The sequence below is a fragment of the Mustela lutreola genome, chromosome 10 (genome assembly GCF_030435805.1).
Source record: "Mustela lutreola isolate mMusLut2 chromosome 10, mMusLut2.pri, whole genome shotgun sequence".
Lineage (NCBI taxonomy): Eukaryota > Metazoa > Chordata > Mammalia > Carnivora > Mustelidae > Mustela > Mustela lutreola.
This window is the reverse complement of record NC_081299.1, coordinates 109,130,258-109,152,003: the sequence shown is the minus strand read 5'-3', so window position 1 is coordinate 109,152,003 and position 21,746 is coordinate 109,130,258. Positions and strand designations below refer to the sequence as shown.

General features: G+C 45.5%; 1 protein-coding gene across 2 annotated transcripts; it reads left to right on the top strand.

Annotated features, from left to right (window-relative positions):
• The first annotated feature begins 314 nt into the window (after positions 1–314).
• PRUNE1 (prune exopolyphosphatase 1) lies at positions 315–21,285 on the top strand. Of its 2 annotated transcripts, XM_059135611.1 has the most exons (8): positions 315–528; positions 8,731–8,823; positions 9,373–9,575; positions 10,949–11,133; positions 11,781–11,939; positions 13,216–13,310; positions 16,825–16,983; positions 19,360–21,285. In XM_059135611.1, exons 1-8 carry the CDS (start codon positions 490–492, stop codon positions 19,786–19,788), a joined length of 1,362 nt encoding a protein of 453 aa, XP_058991594.1. In that variant the 5' UTR covers positions 315–489; the 3' UTR covers positions 19,789–21,285. The 2 variants fall into 2 exon arrangements, with proteins under 2 accessions (XP_058991594.1, XP_058991595.1); XM_059135612.1 differs by lacking the exons at positions 315–528; positions 8,731–8,823; positions 10,949–11,133 and having other exon boundaries at positions 9,441–9,575.
• Positions 21,286–21,746: the final 461 nt, after the last annotated feature.

Here is a 21,746-nt window from a genome sequence, read left to right as displayed (position 1 = left end):
GTTTCTGCCTTTTGTAATTTAAGATGCCAACCAGATGCTCGATGTACTATATGGAAAGATGCTATACTTAACCTAACTCGAGAGTGAAAGTTCAGATGCCACAAACACAGGTTACTGTGACATATATTTCTCTGTCAAATGAGTAATCTCAAAAAATTCTCCTTCCCTCCACTCTTGGGGCCTTTTCGGAACTCCTGGACTACGTTTCCCAGGACGCCCTGCGCCAAGCCCCGCTTCGCGCGTCTGGAAAGGGCGTCCCGTGAGTCTTTGGGCGCAGAGCTCCGCCTCCGCCAATGCGGGCGGGGCGACGTCGCACTCCAGGAGTGCCGGATTACGCACTTCCTCCGGGGGGTTGGGGCAGAATAGCTGTGTGACGGGTTCGAGTCCCGCCTCCTGACTTTCGCCCCTAGCCCCTGAGTTCCCGGGCGGGGCGCATTCGCCTGGTAACCTCTCCACGGCCAGGGGCGGTGGCACACCCGGGACTTCACCATGGAGGACTACCTGCAGGGTTGTCGAGCCGCTCTGCAGGTAACGAATCCCAGTCTGTGATCGTAAGGAATGAAGCATGAGGTCTAGAAAGAAAATACGGAATCTGGGGAGCCCCGATGGTGTGTAGGGAGGGAACACGGCATTGTGGGGTGGGGGCTTGGGATCAGATCAGGCTTGGGGCCGGGGTAGTGAGGCAAGAGAACCTAGCTGAGGGGAATGCTGCTCAGTCTCCCGGTTTTTGGCTTCTGCCTTTGGGGTCTCCCCTAGAGCTGGGAGGAGGAATCGTGGATCTGGGACCTGTGTCTGAGCCTCTGCTCGTGGTCGCCTGGTCAGTTCCGTCAAAAGCTGGAGGGCCGTGCCACCGCCTGTCGTGCCGCGCTAGTTTATTTATCCTTTTCTCCCCGCCCCTCTTTCAGTTCACCGCTTACCCGCCCTCTTTGGCCCATTGGCCTCCAGGTGAGACCCGGGGGTGCGAGAGAACCTTTGCCCACGGCCTTACTACCTCAGAAGAGCTGTTTTCGTCCGGCGGGCCGAACTCCTTCTAGATTAGAAAATCATGTTTTACTTTAAATCTATTTTTAAGCTAAACGTGCTCAGTATTGCAGGCATACTTATTGTTGACCCCAAACTTGCATTCCTTTGCCTCCAGTTTTCTTCCTCGGCCTTAACGCACTTAAATTATGTAAGAATCCCCTGCCTGGAAGGGATAAGCGCGAAGTGTGTTTGGAATCAAAACTATAAGCTTGACTTATTTTGGGTACTTATTTTGGCTTATTTTTGGTACTCTAAGCTAGTTGGAATCTCCCAGCCATGCGGACTGATTAGGCAACATTAGGCTCTTTACAGTTAGCAGCAAAAAGCTGACCAGAGCTAGGTTCAGGTACCTGGCCCTCTACTTCAAGTGACACTGCCCATGTGGAGACCTAGACAAATGGTTGACTATGCTTTCCTTTTGAAGTGGCTTTTTTTTTTTTTTTTAAGATTTTATTTATTTATTTGACACACAGAGAGAGATCACAAGTAGGCAGAGAGGCGGGCAGAGAGGGGGAAGCAGACTCCCCACTGAGCAGAGAGCCCGATGCAGGACTCCATCTCAGGACCCTGAGATCATGACCTGAGCGAGAGGCAGAGGTTTTAACAACTGAGCCACCCAGGTGCTCCTTTTTTTTTTTTTTTTTTTAAGATTTTATTTATTTATTTGACACACAGAGAGAGATCACAAATAGGCAGAGAGACAGACAGAGAGAGAGAGATGAGGAGAAGCAGGCTCCCTGCTGAGCAGAGAGCCCCATGCTGGACTGGATCCCAGGCCCCTGGGATCATGACCTGAGCCGAAGGTAGAGGCTTAACCCACTGAGCCACCCAGGCGCCCCCAGGTGCTCCCTTTTGAAGTGTCTTAAACCCTGCAAATTCCCCTGGTGGATAAATTCTGGTCTTTAACAAATCCTAGGGGCGCCTGGGTGGGCAAAGGACCATTTTAATATTACCAGTTGCACCGAATTTTTCCTTATGAGATGCAGTTTTGGGAAACATTGATTTAATGCATAGGGCAATTTGTTTTGTTTTTAAAGGTTTTTTTAAATTTATTTGACATAGAGTGACAGTGAGAGAGGGAATACAGGCAGGAGGAGTGGGAGAGGGAGAGCCAGATGCGGGGATGGATCATGACCTGAGCCGAAGGTGGGGGTTTAACGACTGAGCCACCCAGGCACCCCAGCATAGAGCAATTTGGAGCCAATTTGTTTCATTACCTGTGATTTCCACTGTAGGGAGGTCATTGAAGGTCCAGTGTAGAATCTTTGTGGCAGTCTTCTGAGTGCTAAGCAGTGGAATCCCCCCCCCCCAACAGTAACCCAAATGATGGGTGTCCTTTCCACCATTTGGTAAAGAGCCCTTGGACCCAAAACCTCACCAAATAGCCTTTCATTGCATGCATCCATCCTGCAGGATCTACGCTTTTGAGTCCCTCCAGGCTAATAGCATATCTCCTACAGCAGTCTGAAGCTGAAAAATACTGGGTTTTTCCAGTATTGGTGGTATCCTGACCCCCCGCTCTTTTTTTTTTTTTTTTTTTTTTTGCCGAATTCATCTCCTAAGGAACAAAATCTAGATATTTCTTTTTTCCAAATTTGTGAAGGTGAAGTTGTATCTTGGAGATCTTTTCACACAGCCTAGCTAGGGCTGGGAGAAATAAGAAAATCGAACTCTAGGACTGTTAGCAGAGGAACTGGTGGCAAGACATACAGGCGATGGCCAACGATTTAGCTAGCTTTTAATTGTAGAAATGGTAAATACACACAGTGAAAAAACTTAAATACAAAGAAGATCCGAAATTAAAAAGAACAAGATCTTTTTTACTTCTCCTCATCCAGTCCCCAGAGGCTGTACTGTTGTTTCTTGTGTAAAGAAAGACACAATTTAGACTGAGACTCTTTTATAAGTTTGAGTGTTTCCGTTAAGCTATGTTAAACTTTTCGGGAAATGTGGGTGCTTGACTTTTTTTTTTTTTAAGACTTTATTTGTTTATTTGACAGACAGAGATCACAAGTAGACAGAGAGGCAGGCAGAGAGAGAGGGAAGCAGGCTCCCTGCTGAGCAGAGAGCCCGATGCGGGACTCGATCCCAGGACCCTGAGATCATGACCTGAGCTGAAGGCAGCGGCTTAACCCACTGAGCCACCCAGGGACCCTGGGTGCTTGACTTTTACACAGGATAGAGACAACTTATAACCAGCCAACTCTCCTGTTGATATATTTTTTCCTCTGGCATCTGATACCAGATAAATTTTCCACAGCCTCTGCCATAAAGATAGTAGGATGTTCCATTTAGAAGAAATCCTGTTTAACTAAATGTCCTATTCATGGTGACTCATCTTTCACTACTAGTGGGGGAAAACCTTTGCTTCAGGGTGGAGCCGCCTTCAAATGTAGGCAAAGCATTCATCCAGTAGCCCTCAGATAATCTGTGTTGTCTACACTGCTCAATGCAGAAGGCAGGCAGAAGGCAGGAATCAGGAGTGGCTGGCTCTCCTTCAGACACCACAGTCCTTTCCATTTTCTGTGCTGGGAGGGCTTCTCTGGTTCTGGCTCCCTGTCTCCTTTTTTCCCCTCTCTCATTAACTATTTCGTAGAAGAGGCACGAGATCATATTTGGCTTCAGAAGGCAAGTGGAGCCCATCCTCACTCCCCGCGCTGAGATCACAAAGAGCCTCAGGGTCTAGTCATTGTGACTAGGGGGTTTGGGTGTATTTTTTTGTTGGTTGGTTTCTTTGTTTGTTAAGCAGAAAAGTTGATATTTACTTGGGGCTCTCAGATTGTATTTCTTCCATTGGCAGCTCAGGTTTCCTCATGCTCTAAGTATAGCTGGATCTGCCCTCCGCTCTTCCTCTGACAGTTAAAAAAAAAAAAAAAACCAAACAAAACGCGAGGCTGTTTGGTTTGTGCTGTCAGCTGGTGGAGGATAGGGTGGGGGTGGGGCTTAAGAGTTAACCTGTGTTCTTCCTACTTGAAGAGGAGAAGGGTATTTTATAAGTGGGCAGCCCAGGAGAGTTTCAGTTTGTTCACGCATAACGGATAATTGCACCCCTTTTCATTCTCAGAGTGTCCCTCTTTGAACAGCAGAGTGTTCAGTCACCAGAGTCATAAACTATGTTTAAAGATTAAGACACATGCCCACGAAAAGATAGCGAGTTCCATATGAGAGCCACAAGTGCTGGCAGCTGGAGGTCTTGAGGAAGAGGATTGCTATGGTGTGGGTGGTCATGGAAGGCAACACAGAGTCAGGGGCTTTAGGTGGCATGCATGAACCAGGAGGGACAGGTAGAGAAAGAAGATGGAAGCCAGTTCATCTTTCCAACCACAGAGTAGGCACTTCTCGGTTATCACATTTAATCCTCAGAACAACTTCATGAAATTGGTTACAGTACGACCATTTTTAAAACCAAAAATGATGGGGTGCCTGGGTGGCTCAGTGGGTTAAGCCTCTGCCTTCGGCTCCGGTCATGATCTCAGGGTCCTGGGATCAAGCCCTGCCTCCGGCTCTCTGCTCAGCGCGGAGCCTGCTTCCCCCCACCCCCACCCCCACCTGCCTCTCTGCCTACTTGTGATCTCTCTCTCTCTTTGTCAAATAAATTTAAAAAAATCTTTAAAAAAAATAAAAAGAATAATAAATTTAAAAATAAAACAAAAAAATGAAGCTTAGAGAGGCCCAAATCCCACAGCAAGTAAGAAGCAGAGCTGGACGTGGGGGGAGCAGTGTGGACCTGGGTGGCTCTGTCATTTGGGTGTCTGCACAGGTCATGATCCCAGTGTTCCGGGATCGAGCCCTGAATTGGGCTCCCTGCTCAATGGGGAGTCTGCTTCTCCCTCCCCCTTTGCCACTCCCCCCTGCTTGTGTTTTCTCTCTCTCTCTCTGTTAAATAAATACGTGAAATCTTTAGAAGCAGCAGCAGCAGCAGCAGCAGAGCCAGGATTCAACCCTAGTCTGTGATCTCTTCAAATGACAGTTCTGCTGCTTTCTGACAGAAGAACAAAGAGCTTGAAGAGCAGAGCTGGGGATATGCACAGCATGTCTTGTGGGTGATGCATAGACTGGACAGACTGGGGTGATGGTGGACCCTGATGGCGAAAGGAAGGCCACCACAGTCACCTGCTCAGTCCTCTTCCAAGATGTGGCAAAAGTGCCAGAGGATTCCTCTTGTATTCATTCCTTTTGGCTGCTCTCTTGGCTTGCCTGAGCAAGGGGTTAGTTGTTCACCTTCCCATGGATTTCCTTTCTCCTCAGAGTTGGTTGTATGTGGTCCCTTCTTTCTGCTTTTCTGCTTAGCCTTCTCTCTGTGCTGCTCATCTGACTTGTCCTGATTCAGCTGAACCAGCCCTAATGGGAGTGAGTTTTGGAAAGTTCCTTGGGGGTCTAGCACTAGGTCTGTCCCGCTTGCTCGGCCTTCCCGCCGTTCCACATCCCTTTCTTCTCCAGAGTCAGAACCGTATGACCACGTGTGTCTATAATATGGTTCCCTTTCTAGGGACCATGGTGCCCGTCTTACCACTTCAGTGAGCTCCTTATCTCTGCAGCCACTCACCTCGACCACTTTGTTGTCCCTTGGGTCCATAGACATCTGGGCAGTTCTTGATATCCAAGAAATGGGGGCGGGGGGGGCTGCTTTCTCTTGTACCAGGAGGCGGACTTGTGAGTTAGAGGAGTTACCATAGGACTGAATTCTCATATTATATAGGAAAAGAGTTTAATGTTGGGGAAGAACCTCTGCTCTCCCCTCCTGTTCAGTATGAGTGAGTGTGGGCTACCACTTATGAGGTGCCTTGGAGAAATGGGTGCAGGGAAGAACCAAAGGACACACTTTCCCCAGAGGTCCTTTCAGCAAAACCTCAACAGGTAACCTCTGCGTTTTGTACTTCTCTGGGGTGTTGGGAGTCAGAGATGCGCAAAAGGTAGCTTAAAACAAAAAAACTTGGGGTGCGTGGCTGGCTGAGTTGGAAGTGCCTCTGACTCTTGATCTCTGGGTTGTGAGTTTGAGCACCATGTTGGGTATATAAATTACTTAAATAATTAAAGCTTAAAAAAAAAACCTATCTAGTCACTAGTTAGGGCAATTTATGTCACCAGAGGTCTTGTAAAATTATCCCTTTCTGGCTGTAGCTTTCTGGGGGAGGGAAAGGAGTGGGTAACAGCCAAATAGGCAAAATGATTCTAGGTTCGCTTAGATTCCCTTTCCTCCTATAGCACATTACTTGATAACCATTCATTGCTGTTTTGCTCCCCTGAACCCCTTTCCTACTTTTTGAAACTCTTGCTTCTAGCAAATCTTTCCTGATTGAAGCAGAGTGTTTGGATTTTCACCTGTCTGTAACCCAGTAGTGTTTAGCTGGTAGTGATTTTTGCCTGCCCTCCCCCTCCACCCCCGGAATATTTGGCAAATATGAAGACATTTTTTATTGTCATGCCTGAGATTGCTCCTGGCATCTAGTGGGTAGAATCAGGATGCTGCCAAACACCCTCGCTTGCACAGGACAGCCCCCACCCACAGCAAAGGATGATCTAGTCCAAAATGCCAATAGTACTAAAATTAGGAGACTCTGCTATAACTGGTATGTCTCATTTTGTCTTTTACCCCTTCTTTTGTCAGAGGGCAGCTGAAATAGAAGTTCAAAAGTAAGAGAGAATTCTTGTGCCCTAAGCTGAGCCATGGACTTTATGTTCTCATTGTATCTGGCAGAACGCTCATTCCTGGAATGAAATAATAATTCCTTTTTTAAAAAAAGATTTGTATTTATTTCTTTGTCAGAGAGAGTTGAGCACAAGCAGAGGAAGCAACAGGCAGAGGGAGAGGCAGACTCATCACTGAGCAGGGAGCCCAATGTGGGTCTCAATCCCTGAGATCAAGACCTGAGCCGAAGGTAGACGGCCAACCGACTGAACCACCCAGGCATCCCTGAAATAATAATTCATATATATATATATATATATATATGTCTATATTTATTTATTTATTTATTTATTTTTGACACAGAGAAAGAGATCACAAGTAGGCAGAGAGGCAGGCAGAGAGATAGGGGGAAGCAGGCTCCCTGCTGAGCAGAGAGCCCCATGTGGGGCTCAATCCCAGGAACCAGATATCACGACCTGAGCCAAAGGCAGAGGCTTAACCCACTGACCCAGGCTTAACCCACCCACCCAGGTGCCCCTAAAGAGATTTTTTTTTTTAAGATTTCATTTATTTATTTGATAGAGAGAGAAAGAGCAAGAGCAGGAGCACAGCAGGGGAGTGCGAGAGGGAGAAGCAGACTTCCCGCTGAAGAGGGGAGCCTGATGTGGAGCTTGATCCCAGTATCCTGGGATCATAACCTGAGCTGAAGGCAGACGCTTAATGACTGAGCCACCCAGCCGCCCCCTGAAATAATAATTCTTAAAAGTATCTACCTTAGGCCTCTGCCTTCAGCTCAGGTCATGATCTCAGGGTCCTGGGATTGAGCCCCACATGGGGCTCTCTGCTCAACAGGGAGCCTGCTTCCTCCTGACTCTCTGCCTGCCTCTCTGCCTACTAGTGATCTCTTTCTCTGTCAAGTGGATAAATAAAATCTTAAAATAAATAAATAAATAAATAAATAAATGCCCTTTAAAAAATAAATAAATACTACTTGTTGATCTCTGTCTGTCAAATAAAGAAATCTTTTAAAAATAAATAAATAAAAGTTCCAGCAGTAGCAAGTGTTCTTGTTCTGTTTTGTTTGTTTTTGAGATTTTATTTAATCATTCGACAGACAGAGATAGCAAGTAGGCAGAGAGGCAGGCAGAGAGAGAGGAAGGGAAGCAGGCTCCCCATTGAGCAGAGAGCCTGACTGCGAGCCTCTCTCCCAGGACCCTGAGATCATAGACCTGAGCCGAAGGTAGAGGCTTTAACCCACTGAGCCACCCAGGTGCCCCAGGTGTTCTTATTTTAATCTGAACCTGCTGGGGAAAAGTGTCTGGGTCCTGGGTAGTGAGAGTGTTGGTTGAATCTGGTTATCAGTGTGGCTTCTCTGGTTTGGGGGAGTTTTCATGGGCTAGATGACTGGAGTAGATTTTATTTTTACCTTTATTTTCAAGAGCTCTTCACCTCTTAGGATTCAGAACTATAAGGATGCTTTTCCATATTTTGAAAATGGCGGGGGTTGGGGAACAAAAAACAAATTGGGTTGATAATGGCTTGAATCCGTCAGCTACCTCAACTGCTCTACCTTTGAGTTCTCCAGTGCCCAAAGAAGCATAAGAAGTTAGAGAATTATTTATTGCTGTTCTTTTTTTAAGTTGACAAGGAGACGGTGTAGTAGAAGAAAGGTCACTCTTCTACTTACGGGGTGCAGGTGGAATGCTTAAACTTAGCTGAACTTGGCTGTCCTCTCAGCTAGTCAATATCCTCATCCATGAAATGAGGACCTGTAAGATTATCTGGTCTACTTCCTCTGTGAGGATCAGTGAGAAGAGGTGTGTGGGGCGCCTGGGTGGCTCAGTGGGTTCAGGTCATGATCCCAGGGTCCTGGGATCGAGCCCTACATCAGGCTCTGTGTTCAGCCGGGAGCCTGCTTCCCCTTCTCTCTCTCTGCCTGCCTTTGCCTACTTGTGATCTCTGTCTGTCAAATAAATAAATTAATTAAAAAAAAAAAAAGAGGTGTGTGAAGCCCTGCTCTCATGTAAGGTAAATGGAAATAGAGATGCTTCTAGTGTCCCATTCTCTTTCCTCACCAGGAGTCCCGGCCGCTACACGTTGTGCTGGGAAATGAAGCCTGTGATTTGGACTCCATGGTGTCAGCTCTTGCCCTGGCTTTTTACCTGGCAAAGGTGAGTCCTTAGTGACAGAGTCCCTTAGAATGAAAAGGTCTGGGTGCAAGACCCAACTCTGCGACTTAACACTATTTAGTCTTGGGTCAGTTAAATTCCTTAACTTTGTGGAGTCTCAGGTTACCATCTGTAGAAACTGAAATGATACTATTTTGCAATGTTGCTGGGAGGATCAAATGAATAGAAGTATTTTGAAGAATTTATAAATCATAAAGCAATATTCAGCAGTTGATTATTGAATTCTTCTGGGTACCAGTGATGTCATGCCCAGGTCAGCTCTTGAAGACTGGTAATCCCTTCTCTGCAACATCTAGAACTAGGTCTTTTCCATGAGTTTTCTTGTTGACCTTCATGTTATGCTAAGAAGGAGAGAGGGCAAGAGTTGTCCTTTTATTTTTATCAACTGGGTAATTGTGGCTTTGAAAAAGGCAGTAACTTACCCAAGATCACATCTCCTTTAGTCCCAATAATCTTGATATTTTTCCCATTTACCCCCAAACATTTTTTCTGTTTATCCCCAAACGTGTTCTTTTCACTTTCCTTATCCAGACGACAGAGGCTGAGGAAGTCTTTGTGCCAGTCTTAAATATAAATCGTGCTGAGCTACCTCTACGTGGTGACAATGTCTTCTTCCTTCAGAAGATTAACATTCCAGAGTCCCTCTTGATTTTCCGGGATGAGATTGACCTCCATGCCTTGCACCAAGCTGGCCAACTTACCCTTATCCTTGTTGACCATCATGTCTTACCCAAGTAAGTAGAAGGAAGTTAAGCCGATATTTATCATGTGCCATGTTGAGTTCTGATGAGTAAGAAATAAAGAGAGGAAGAAAGAATTTCTTCTCTTGGGGATCTCGCAGGCTACTTGTGATTGCTAGGTCATATCAGATACAGAAAATCAACAGGAAATACTGTTAGTTCTTCAGTTATGTAAGTAAACAAAAAGAAATAGAAACATGGAGAGGTCAAACTGAAGGAGAACTCAAATCATTTAAATGTGCCTTTGGTATCATTATTTTGTGGCAGATTTATTGTAGTAGAAGCCTTTGAATAATGCTTGCAACTCTATTTTTAATTTTTAATTTTTTAATTATTTCCTACATAAGGCAATATCTCAGTTGTATTGTGATGGGTATTAGAGGTGTGTGATAACCGACACTATAGAGGACAAGAGGTGCATGAAGGATGGGGTAGTTAAATGTACTCAAGGGGAGTGGAGGGTGTGAGGAAAGGTTTCCTAAGAGAGTTGACCCTTGATCTCATTCTTGAGTGTTTGCTCCTGGAGTGGGGAGGCAAAGTAGTTAGGAAGAGCAATCCAAGCGGAGAAAGGAATTAATATGAGCAAAGCCAGGCAGGCATGAAATAGCATAGTGAATGAGAGAACTGGAATTTGTTTTGCCTGACTGGAGCATAAAATGTGACAGAGAAGTAGGATAGATGAAGAGGTGAGACTAGTGAGGTCAGTGGGGACCAGATGGTGGAGACCCTGCAGGCCCTGCCAAGGAGACTAGACTTGGTGTTAGGGTAGTGGGGGACTATTGTGAGTTATATTTATTCCAGATCCTAACAGAATCAAATCTCCATTTTTCAAATGATCATTCAGCTGCTTTGTGGCCAAGAGCTGGGGGGCCGGGGGGGGGGCGGGTGTCCAAGATTGGGAGTAGGTCTTTGGTTAGGAAAACTATTGGAATGATTTGGGTGAGAGATATTGAGGGTCTAGAATAAGGCAGTAGCAGAGCCATGGTGGGGGGATGGGGATAGAAGCCATAGAATCTGGTGAACTGTATGGAATTTGGGTATTGAGTGGATTGAGATGACAGGAGAGATTTAAATGAGAGATTTGATGTCAAGGGTGTCAGTCAGAAAGAAAACTGCGAAGGGCATCAGATACATGGATAAGATACTTGTGGCTGATACTTCACCAAATTCACTTACACACTATTTAAAGATGACTTCAGTTACAGCATGAAAGAAAAGAATTGAGAACAGTGAGGCAGAGGTGGAAGTGCCCAAAGTTCCCTGTGGTTTGCCCAAGATGTGCATTTTCCTTCATGGGTGAGGTGGAGATTTGGTTAGAACCGGCTGGAGTGCCCCTACCTATCTTTCTTTCTCTTTCCCCCCCACAGAAGTGATGCAGCCCTAGAGGAGGCAGTGGTAGAGGTGCTAGACCATCGGCCCATCGAGCAGAAACACTGCCCTCCCTGCCACGTTTGCGTTGAGCTGGTGGGGTCCTGCGCTACCCTGGTGACTGAGAGAATCCTGCAGGGGGCACCAGAGATTTTGGATGGGCAAACTGCAGCCCTTCTGCATGGTGAGGGTGGCTTTTGGTTTAGGAGAGTAGAAAGGCCTTTTTTTTTTTTTTTTTTTTTTTTTTTAAAGTCTGGATCCTCATTCATTCATTCCTTCTTTCTTTTTAAAGATTTTATTTATTTATTTATTTATTTAATCTCTGCTGAGCAAAGAGCCCAATGTGGGGCTCAATCCCAGGACCCTGGGATCATGACTTGAGCTGAAGGCAGAGGCTTTAACCCACTGAGCCACCCAGGTGCCCCCTTTTAAAAGATTTTATTTGTCAGAGAGAGCACAAGCAAGGGGAGAGGGAGAAGGAGACTCTCCATTGAGCAGGGAGCCTGATGTGAGACTCTATCCCAACTTCTAAGTTTCTTTAATGGAATTTGGCCTACAGAAGGGAGGTCATCTCTCTCTGACTTGGTTTCAAGATCTCCAATTATTGGGATGCTCGGGCACCCTTTCTGCCTTTTCACCGTTTTCCTACTTACATTTTAGTTTGGATTTGGGAAGTCTTACTCAAGACATAGTCCCAGTTTCTTGTTTCATTTTCAGTGAGTTTGCCACATGGTCTTCTCTGTATTATGTCCATCTGGTTCGAGGGTTATGTGTGTTCTAGAGGTCATGAATGGAAGGCCATAGGATTTGAGTTCTGTCTTGTCTCTACAGGAACAATCATCCTGGACTGTGTCAACATGGACGTGAAAGTTGGAAAGGCAACCCCAAAAGACAGCAAATATGTGGAGAAACTGGAGGCCCTCTTCCCAGATCTGCCCAAGAGAAATGACATCTTTGACTCTCTACAAAAGGCAAAGTTTGATGTATCAGGTGTGAAACAGTAAACTGACTTCTCTCCCTTCCACGTGAGAAAACAGATGGGCAAGACTTGTTCATTGTACTTTTTTAAAGATTTTATTTATTTATTTGACAGATATCACAAGTAGGCAGAGAGAGAGGAAGGGAAGCAGGTGCCCTGCTGAGCAGAGAGCCAGATGCGGGCCACTGTCCCAGGACCCTGGGATCATGACCTGAGCCAAAGGCAGAGGCTTTAACCCACTGAGCTACCCAGGCACCCCCATTGTACTTTTTTTTTAGAGAGACAGAGAGCATGCAGAGTTGGCAGGGAGCGGCACAGAGGGAGAGAGAAAATCCTGAGCAGGCTCCATGCTCAGCACAGAGCCCAACATGGGCTCAATCTCATGACCCTGAGATCATGACCCAAGCCAGAATCCAGAGACTGCTGCTTAACCAACTGAGCCACCCAGGCACCCTGATTGTTCATTGTACTCTTGAACACCATTGAAACAATTCCAGAGTATGCATAATGATTTAAGCTTTATGGCAGAGAGAACCAAGGTAGTATGTGAGTCTGATCATGAACTTACTAATCATTTACTAGATTGTTCTATCCTGGCTATTGGGTAGGAATAGGAGGAATATATAAGATCGTCAGGTTTTGGGGCTCCTGGGTGGCTTAGTGGGTTAAAACCTCTGCATTCAGCTCAGGTCATGATCCCAAGGTCCTGGGATAGAGCCCCATATCGGGCTCTCTGCTCAGTGGGGAGCCTGCTTCCCCCTCTCTCTCTGCCTGCCTCTCTGCCTACTTGTGACCTCTGTCTGTTAAATAAATAAAATCTTTTTAAAAAAAATTTAAAAAAAGATTGTCAGGTTTCTAGTCTAATCAGGGAATATAGGTATATAAGTAAAATCTGCTGAAAGAATACTAAATTATCTGAATGAGATCTAGATGATTGTTTAGGGAAGTAGAAGAAACATTAAGGGTGAATATACATAGGACAAAGGAGGAGAACAAAAAACTTTTTTTGCCCAGATACCACCTGTTGACATAAAAAAAAAAAAAAAAAGTACCACATGTACTTGTAGAAAGTTAAAACTGTGAAGAAAGGGGAAACAGCAACTATTGTGACTTAGTTATTTAAAATAATTTTTTATTATGTAATTTACATTCTCGGTTATCTCCCTATTGCCTCCAAAAAGGGGCTGTGTTTTTCCTCATCCTTGACCCATCTTGGTGTACTCACCTTCCTGGTCAGGGGACCCTGGGCTCTCTTATTTGACCCCTGGTCTCACATCCATTGTCTAGGACTGACCACTGAGCAGATGCTGAGAAAGGACCAGAAGACCATCTTCCGACAAGGCACCAAGGTGGCCATTAGTGCAATATATATGGATTTGGAGGTAAGAGCAAGGTGGAAGTGTGGGTGGGGAGAGACAGCCCTCAGTTCTATGTGCAACGTTGCCCCTCACTCCTGGCTCCCCTCCGTAATGTATCTCATACCTGTGTACCTTTTGTCATGTCTGCTGTCACTCCAACAGTCCATGACCCCTCACTACACCATCGTGATAGGCTGCATACTGGTTTTTCTGCTTTTGCACCCTGCAAACCATGTTCCCCACAGCAGCCAGAGTGATCTCTATAAGATGTAAGTCCAAAAAAAACCACCACAAAATAAAAAAGATGTAAGTCAGTCAAATCAGCCCTCTCCCTCTGCTGCCTTTTCATTGCATTCTTTTTTTTTTTTTTTTTAAGATTATTTATTTATTTATTTATTTATTTATTTATTTATGAGAGAGAGAGAGAAAGAGCACACACAGTTGGGGAGCAGCAGGCAGAGAGAGAGGGAGAAGCAGGCTTCCTGCTGAGCAGGGAGCCCGATGTGGGACTCAATCCCAGGACTCTGGGATCATGACCTGAGCTGAAGGCAGACGCTTAACGACTGAGCCACCTCGGCATCCCTCTTTGCATTCCGAATAGAATCTAAAGGCCCTGGTATGGTTTACAGGGCCCTCCTTGTTCTGGCCTTCATCTCTCTCTCTGTCCTCATCTCCTTCCAGCCCCACTCCTGCACTCACAGTGCTGCAGCCACACTAATTTTCTTTCTGTGCCCTGGAACCGTTAAGCTCATTCCCATCTCAGGGCCTTTGCACTGGCTTTTCCCTTTGCAGAGCTGGCTCTTTCTTATCACTCAGATCTTAATTCAGATGTCCCCTCTTTTAAGAAGTTTTTCCTGACTGCTATTACTGACATAATATCCTCTGTGCTCAAAAATCTCTTAATTTTTGAATATTGTTCATAGCACTTAATGGACTGAAATAACCAATTTTGTGGTTTCCTTGTTTATTACTTATATTCCTGGTAGTTTATCAGCTCCACCAGAGGTGGGACCCTATCTCTTTTGTTTCTGCTGTATCTCTAGCACCTTTGACAGTACCTGGCAACAGTGGGTGCTCAGTAAATTTTGTTGAATGGGTGACTGAATATAACTTTGATAATGGTATTTTATTTATTTATTTATTTATTTATTTATTTATTTTTTAAAGATTTTATTTATTTATTTGACAGAGAGAGATCACAGGTAGGTAGAGAGGCTGGCAGAGAGAGAGAGGGAGGGGAGCAGGCTCCCTGCTGAGCAGAGAGCCCGACGTGGGACTCGATCCCAGGACCCTGAGATCATGACCTGAGCCGAAGGCAGTGGCTTAACCCACTGAGCCACCCAGGCGCCCGATAATGGTATTTTATTGCTGGTTCTATGTCATATTGATTTAAATCATTTGACAACCTGATCTGAACACATTCCTTCATCATCTATACAGCTTTCTACTAAAAACTATGTAAAAATACTAAATAAATTCAATAAGACAAGAAAGCCAGGTCTCTTCCCTTGCTGCCTCATTTGAGAAACATAAGAACAGAAAAGGCTTGGGACGCCTGGGGGGCTCAGTTGGTTAAGCAGCTGCCTTCGGCTCAGGTCATGGTCCCGGCGTCATGGGATCGAGTCCCACATCGGGCTCTTTGCTTGTCAGGGAGCCTGCTTCTCCCTCTGCCTCTGCCTCTGCCTCTGCCTGCCATTCTGTCTGCCTGTGCTCACTCTCTCTGACAAATAAATAAATGAAATCTTTAAAAAAAAAAAAAAAAGAACAGAAAAGGCTTGCTAAATAAATTGACACAGTACAAATCAACACAAATCAACACATTAGAAATGTGTCAGCAGGGCACCTGGGTGGCTCAGTGGGTTGAGCCGCTGCCTTCGGCTCAGGTCATGATCTCGGGTCTTGGGATCGAGTCCCGCATCGGGCTCTCTGCTCAGCGGAGAGCCTGCTTCCCTCTCTCTCTCTGTCTGCCTGCCTCTCTACCTACTTGTGATCTCGGTCTGTCAAATAAATAAAATCTTTAAAAAAAAAAAAAAATGTGTCAGCAGGGGCGCCTCGGTGGCTCAGTGGATTAAGCCTCTGCCTTTGGCTCAGGTCATGATCTCAGGGTCCTGGGATCAAGCCCCACATTCGGCTCTCAGCTTAGCATGGATCCTGCTTCCCCCTCTCTCTCTGCCTGGCCTCTCTGCCTACTTATGATCTCTCTGTGTCAAATAAATAAGTAAAATCTTAAAAAAAAAAAATGTATCAGCAAAGCCCGGTCTGAAATAGCTGATGGTAGTATCCAGTAGAGAAAATACTACCTGAGACTTTGCGAAAGAGTTGAGATTGGCAAAGAAGGAAGAGTCAAGGACACAGCTGGCCAGTCTGTTGTTATTTGTATGCCCCATTGTTCTGTCTTAGAATAAAAATACCTCTGAGACAAAGGCCTTGCTTGTTTGATGGCAAGAGCAGGAGAATCTTGTACATGCTAGCCATGTTCCACACGTGATAGTGCTTTAAGTTTTAAAACAATCACTTTTTTTTTAATATTTATATAATTTTTTATTTTTTATTAACATATAATGTATTATTAGCCCCAAGGGTACAGGTCTATGAATCTCCAGGTTTACACACTTCACAGCACTCACCATAGCACATACCTTCCCCCATGTCCATAACCCCACCCCCCTCTCCCAACCCCCCTCCCCTTGGCAACCCTCAGTTTATTTTGTGAGATTAAGAGTCTCTTATGGTTTGTCTCCCTCCCGATCCCGTCTTGTTCCAAATGAATATATTTAAATGTGAAAAATTTTAAGTGGTAAAATTATCAACATTGCCTAGTATCCTTTTGCTGTTCCGAGATCCCATCCAGGATACCATATTAGATTTAATCAACATATCTCCTTAGGTTTCTCTTGGCTAGGAGGGCACGGATTGCATAGAGCACTGGGTGTGGTGAAAAAATAATGAATACTGTTACGCTGAAAACAATCACTTTTTAAAAAAATAAATAAAACAATCACTTTTAGGGCGCCTGGGTGGCTCAGTGGGTTAAGCCGCTGCCTTCGGCTCAGGTCATGATCTCAGGGTCCTGGGATCGAGTCCCACATCGGGCTCTCTGCTCAGCAGGGAGTCTGCTTCCTCCTCTCTCTCTCTCTGCCTGCCTCTCTGCCTACTTGTGATCTCTGTCTGTCAAATAAACAAATAAAATCTTTAAAAAAAAAAAAAAACAATCACTTTTAATAACGGTTTAATCCTCATTTTACAAATGAAGAAACTCAAGGCCGAGGTGCTTAAAGAAACTCCTTGAGCATATAGCTAATAGGTCATAGAACTGAGTTTCAAACCAACTCTATCTGAACCTAAAACCTATATTCTCCCTGTCCTACCTATTGCTTCCCAGCACATAGATAACACAGAGTAAATATGAGACGCCTTTCTTAAGGAGTATAAGCCCTAGGTTAAAATGGGAAGAAACCCTTTGTGAGCATAATTCGTTGCTGATGACAAGGAGGGTCCTGCTGTAGCCCTTATCGCTGCCCTGTTTGTTCTCTTTCAGGCCTTTCTGCAGAGGTCTGGCCTCATTGCAGATCTCCATGCTTTCTGCCAGGCTCACAGCTGTGATGTCTTGGTCACCATGACTATCTTTTTCAACACTCATAATGAGCCAGTGCGGCAGCTGGCTATTTTCTGTCCCCATGCAGCACTCCGAATGACGGTGAGTCTGTCTCTTCTCCAGCCTGAGGTCTGTATAGAGAGCTCTGCTTGTAAGCACCACCGTGTGCTATAAAAACCTGTCCTTGGGAAGCGCCTCGGTGGCCAGGTCTGTTGAGTGTGTGTATGACTATTGATTTCCACTCAGGTCATGATCTCATGGGTTGTAGGATGGAGCCCCTCATGGGTTGGTGGGGGGGGTTGGGGTGGGTGGGTTGGTCAGCACTCAGTGGGAGGTCTGCTTGAGATTCTCCCTCCTGCCCCCCTCTACATGCATGTGCACTCACGCGCTCACTTGCTCTCTCTCTCTCTCTAATAAATCTTTAAAAAAAAAAAAAAAAAGAAGACCTCCTTGGTTCTTTTATTTATATATATATATATATATATATATATATATATTTTTTTTTTTTTTTTTTTTTTAAGATTTTAGTTACTCATTTGAGAGAGAGAACACAAACAGTGGGTGAGGCAGAGGGCGAGGGAGAAGCAGACTCCCTGCTGAGCTGGGAGCCGGACATGGGGTTCAACATGGGGCTGGATCCCAGGACGTGGAGATCATGACCTTACCCGAAGGCAGATGCTTAACCATCTGAGCCAACCAGGTGCCCCTTGATTCTTATATTTACATAGGAGTCCCTTGACCTTTTTCCAGAATCCTCCCTCCTTGCTTATTCCCATTCTCTCTAAATGTGAATAGCCTTAATCTTACTATTGTTGAGAAAGAAAGATTCCAAAGAGACTTAGAGACACAGTTCCTGTCTAGAAGGAACTTGAAATCAGATTAAAAAGCCATGTTATAGAGACTCCTGAATGGCTCAGTCATTTCTGGAAGCAAATGTAATTTCATTCAGTGGAAGGTAGTTTGGCATTGTGGGAAGAACTACAGTTTTATTTATTTATGTGAGAGAGAGAGAGTGCGAGCGAGTACACACAAGCAGGGGGAGTGGCAGGCAGAGGGAGAGGGAGAACCAGACCGCCTGCTGAGAGAGAGCTCAATTCCGGGCTGATCCCAGGGTCCCAGGATCATCACCTGAGCTGAAGACAGATGCTTAACTGACTGAGCCACCCAGGTGCCCCCAAAACTATAGTTTTAAAAGGCTAGACATGTTTTCTGTCCCAGATTTGCCACTTACCTGCTCCTTGGGCTCAAGCAAGTCAGTTGACTTCTGAGTCTGTACATAGCTAGTATCATCCACTGATTAGTCTGATGTCATCATTTAGTCTGATGTCATGTTTAATGAAACATAAGGTCGCATGGCAAGCGCATTGCTCAGCTCAGAGTAAGCACTCAGCGAATGGTGGCTCTTACTAATCATGTCATGAAGGAAAGGGCCATGGGAAGGGCCTTCCCCACCTTCTGAAATGTCCTTGCCTTCTCACCATCACACCCCCCCTTTGCTGTTCTCTGAAGCTGTGCAGATAGCTGAAGTCTCCCCCAGTGTACCCCTCTTCTCACAGTGTACCCTACCTTTTCTTCTTCCTCCCATGGTAGAAATTATATAAAAGAGTGGTTTAGGGGCGCCCGGGTGGCTCAGTGGGTTGAGCCGCTGCCTTTGGCTCGGGTCATGATCTCAGGGTCCTGGCATCGAGTCCCACATCGGGCTCTCTGCTCAGCAGGGAGCCTGCTTCCTCCTCTCTCTCTGCCTGCCTCTCTGCCTGCTTGTGATCTCTCTCTGTCAAATAAATAAATAAAATCTTAAAAAAAAAAAAAAAAAAAAAAAAAAAAAGAGTGGTTTAGAACACTGGCTTCGGTGGTAGTTCTGGGTTCAAGTGTTAGCTCTACTTCATTCACTCTATGACCTTAGGCAAGTGACTTAATCCATCTAAGCCTCTGTTTCCCTACCTGTAAATGAGGGTAATACCAATCTTACAAGGTAGTTGTGACGATTCTATGAGATGATAACTGTAAGTGGTCAGACCCCACACGGTGCCTGGCGTACCTTCTGCCCCCACTTTGATCTTTGATCTATTCATTCTTTATGCCTCTGTCTTGCCCCTGACCTCAATCTAGATATTTGTCCCATTGTAGCTAAGGATCAAGATCCATCCAGTTTTTAAGCACTTGAAACAACACTATGTCAGGAGCTTGGGGTCCTGGGTTGCAATTCAGACTTTCCCATCATCTACATGTTTTGCTCAAGATACTTAATCTTTTCAGGCTTGGGTTTACTTATTAATTAAATGAAATATATGATTTCAAATGCGTCTTGTTTCCAAATATTATTAGCTAATGGGCCTTTTTTCAAAGCACCACTGAACACTGGGTGATTTAATTTAAAAAAAAAGAATGCTTTTCTGTCAAAGAAGTCTCTAACTTGGAAACCACAGCTGTTTACTTCCCCACCTTATGCACCATCTACCCGCCCCGTCTCCTCTGTAGATCTGCGGAGTTCTGGAACGCTCCCATTCTCCATCCCTGAAGCTGACCCCTGCCCCCAGCGCCCACCCGCACCTCCAAGCCTATCTTCAGGGCAACACCCAGATCTCTCGGAAGAAACTTCTCCCTCTGCTCCAGGAGGCCCTGTCAGCATATTTTGAGTCCATGCGGATCCCTTCCGGGCAGCCGGATACAGAGGGTGTGTGCCGGGAGCAGGCCGACAAGGAACTGGACAGGGCGGGTAACTCCCTGTTTCCCGGACTGAGTCAAGATGAGGAGGAGCCCCCACTACCCCCGACGCCCATGAACAGCCTGGTGGATGAGTGCCCGCTGGATCAGGGGTTACCCAAACTCTCCGCCGAGGCCATCTTTGAGAAGTGCAGTCAGATCTCGCAGTCACAGTCAACCACAGCCTCCCTGTCTACGAAGTGATTGCTGGGAGGGCACAGGATGGAGAGAGGTTTCTTGAACCACTTCAAATGCATGTTTTGAGATGTGTCGGTGGTTCTGTCTTTGTGGCTCCGGGATCTGGTGTACTGTGTTCATGAACTGGGGAGAAGAAAGAAGTGAAAGAAAACAGCTGCTTTAGGGATAGCTTCCTGCTTTTCCCCCAGATCTCTACCAATCAGACAGATCATATTATTTAATTGAATTCTTCAAACCTGCGTTGACTCTCCTGTATTTCCTTTGCCGAGGGTACAGTGTGATACCCACACAGTTCCAGCAAGCAGCTCAAGGCGGCGCCCCCTCCGTAAGGCTCTGTGACAGAACCAGTATCTCTCATGGAACCATTCATTGTCTCCGTGTATTCATTTATGCTCTTATTCATTCAGCTATCGATTGAATACCTACTTTCAGCTAGCTAGAAAATAGGAGTGTGCTTTGCAAACTCCTCTTCCAGTTTTCAGCCTTCAACAGAATCCATCTCCATGACCTCTTTCTGTCCCCAGTTAGGTATGATAGCCGAGGCCGAGATGGCTACTTTTGTATTCTGAGCTGATAATGACTTTTCTAAGATCGGTGGGGAGCAATTGAGAGACCATCATCTTCTGTCCCGGTCAGCTGGCCTGGCTCTCAGTTTCTCTGGATCCCTCGGTCCCAGAGCCACGGGGACCCAAGAAAGACCCAGAAGACCCCTGGTGCTTGAGAGTTCAGGAGACATCCAGGAAAGCCTTAAGACCCCATAGGCACTCTTCCCAAAAGGCAGAAGAACTGCAGTGAGAGCCCCGCTCTGGGCTGTGCCTTGGAGGCCTGGCAATTTCTTGTCCATCCCGTTCTGTTTTTGCTCATATTGAAAGGTAGTATGGAGTTCTCATACCGACTGCCGTGAACTGTGTGTCTCTTGGTGAGACACTTCATTTCTCTAGGCCTCATCTGCCCCCATCTGTAAAACTAAGGATCTGAACTGGATATTCTCTGGTATTCTGTGATCTGCCTCTTGTTGCCATCACCTCTCTCCTGGCTTCTCTGTATTTGTTCATTTCTCTCCTCCCTGGGAATGCTCGGGGTGGCCAAATTGTCTATATTTCTGTGTGATTGTATCAAGGGACTCCGCCTCACGTAGCATGTACAGGGGTATAATTCATCCCATCGTGACCCAGCAGAGAACTCCCCCACCGACTTGTTCTGCATGTGTAGAGTCTCCCTTTTCCCTTCAGACCAACTGGTCCCATCTTCGTCCTGCCCCACAGCCCAGCTTCTTGTAAGTCGCCTGTGGTTCCACTGGACAGTGGGGTATGTGAGATAGTTTTGGCATGATGTCTTCAGTATGAGGGGGATGGTGTGATTTCACTTTGAGGGGATGATGTCTGTAGCCATTGGAAGGTAAATATAGTGGTGTGATTACTGAACCAAAGGAATTTATGTTTTGTAACTTGGGTACTTTATTTTGCATTTTGTTAAAGTATTAAATACATTTTTTTTCCTGTTTGGGGTCTTATTGTCTCTTTTTACCTCCGATAATGGTTTTAGCCTCCTCAAGATTCATCTCCCTTCTTCCTGTCATATGGAGTGTCTCCCTTCATTAACTTTTTTGGGGAATGGAAAGCAGCAGCCTTTCCATCTCTCCGTATCCTCCGTCTTTCATTCATTTCTTCTTCCAGAGCGCTCTTAATAATGGTGTTCCCAATCTTGTTTATGCTTTATAAGCATAGTCTTAAAACCAAAAATTTTTTACCATTGCCTTCCCCCCCTTTTCTTTCTTTTTCTTTCTTTCTTTCTTTCTTTCTTTCTTTCTTTTTTTTTTTAAAAGAGCAGCTTCCACAAGTTATAAGGAGTCTGGAAGAGAAAACAAATTGCCTTCCTCAACTCCCCTAAGACAAGACACTTTAGAAAATGTCCTCTCTTCCCTAAAACCCGCCCCCACATAGGCAGGGTTTTCTTTTGGGCAA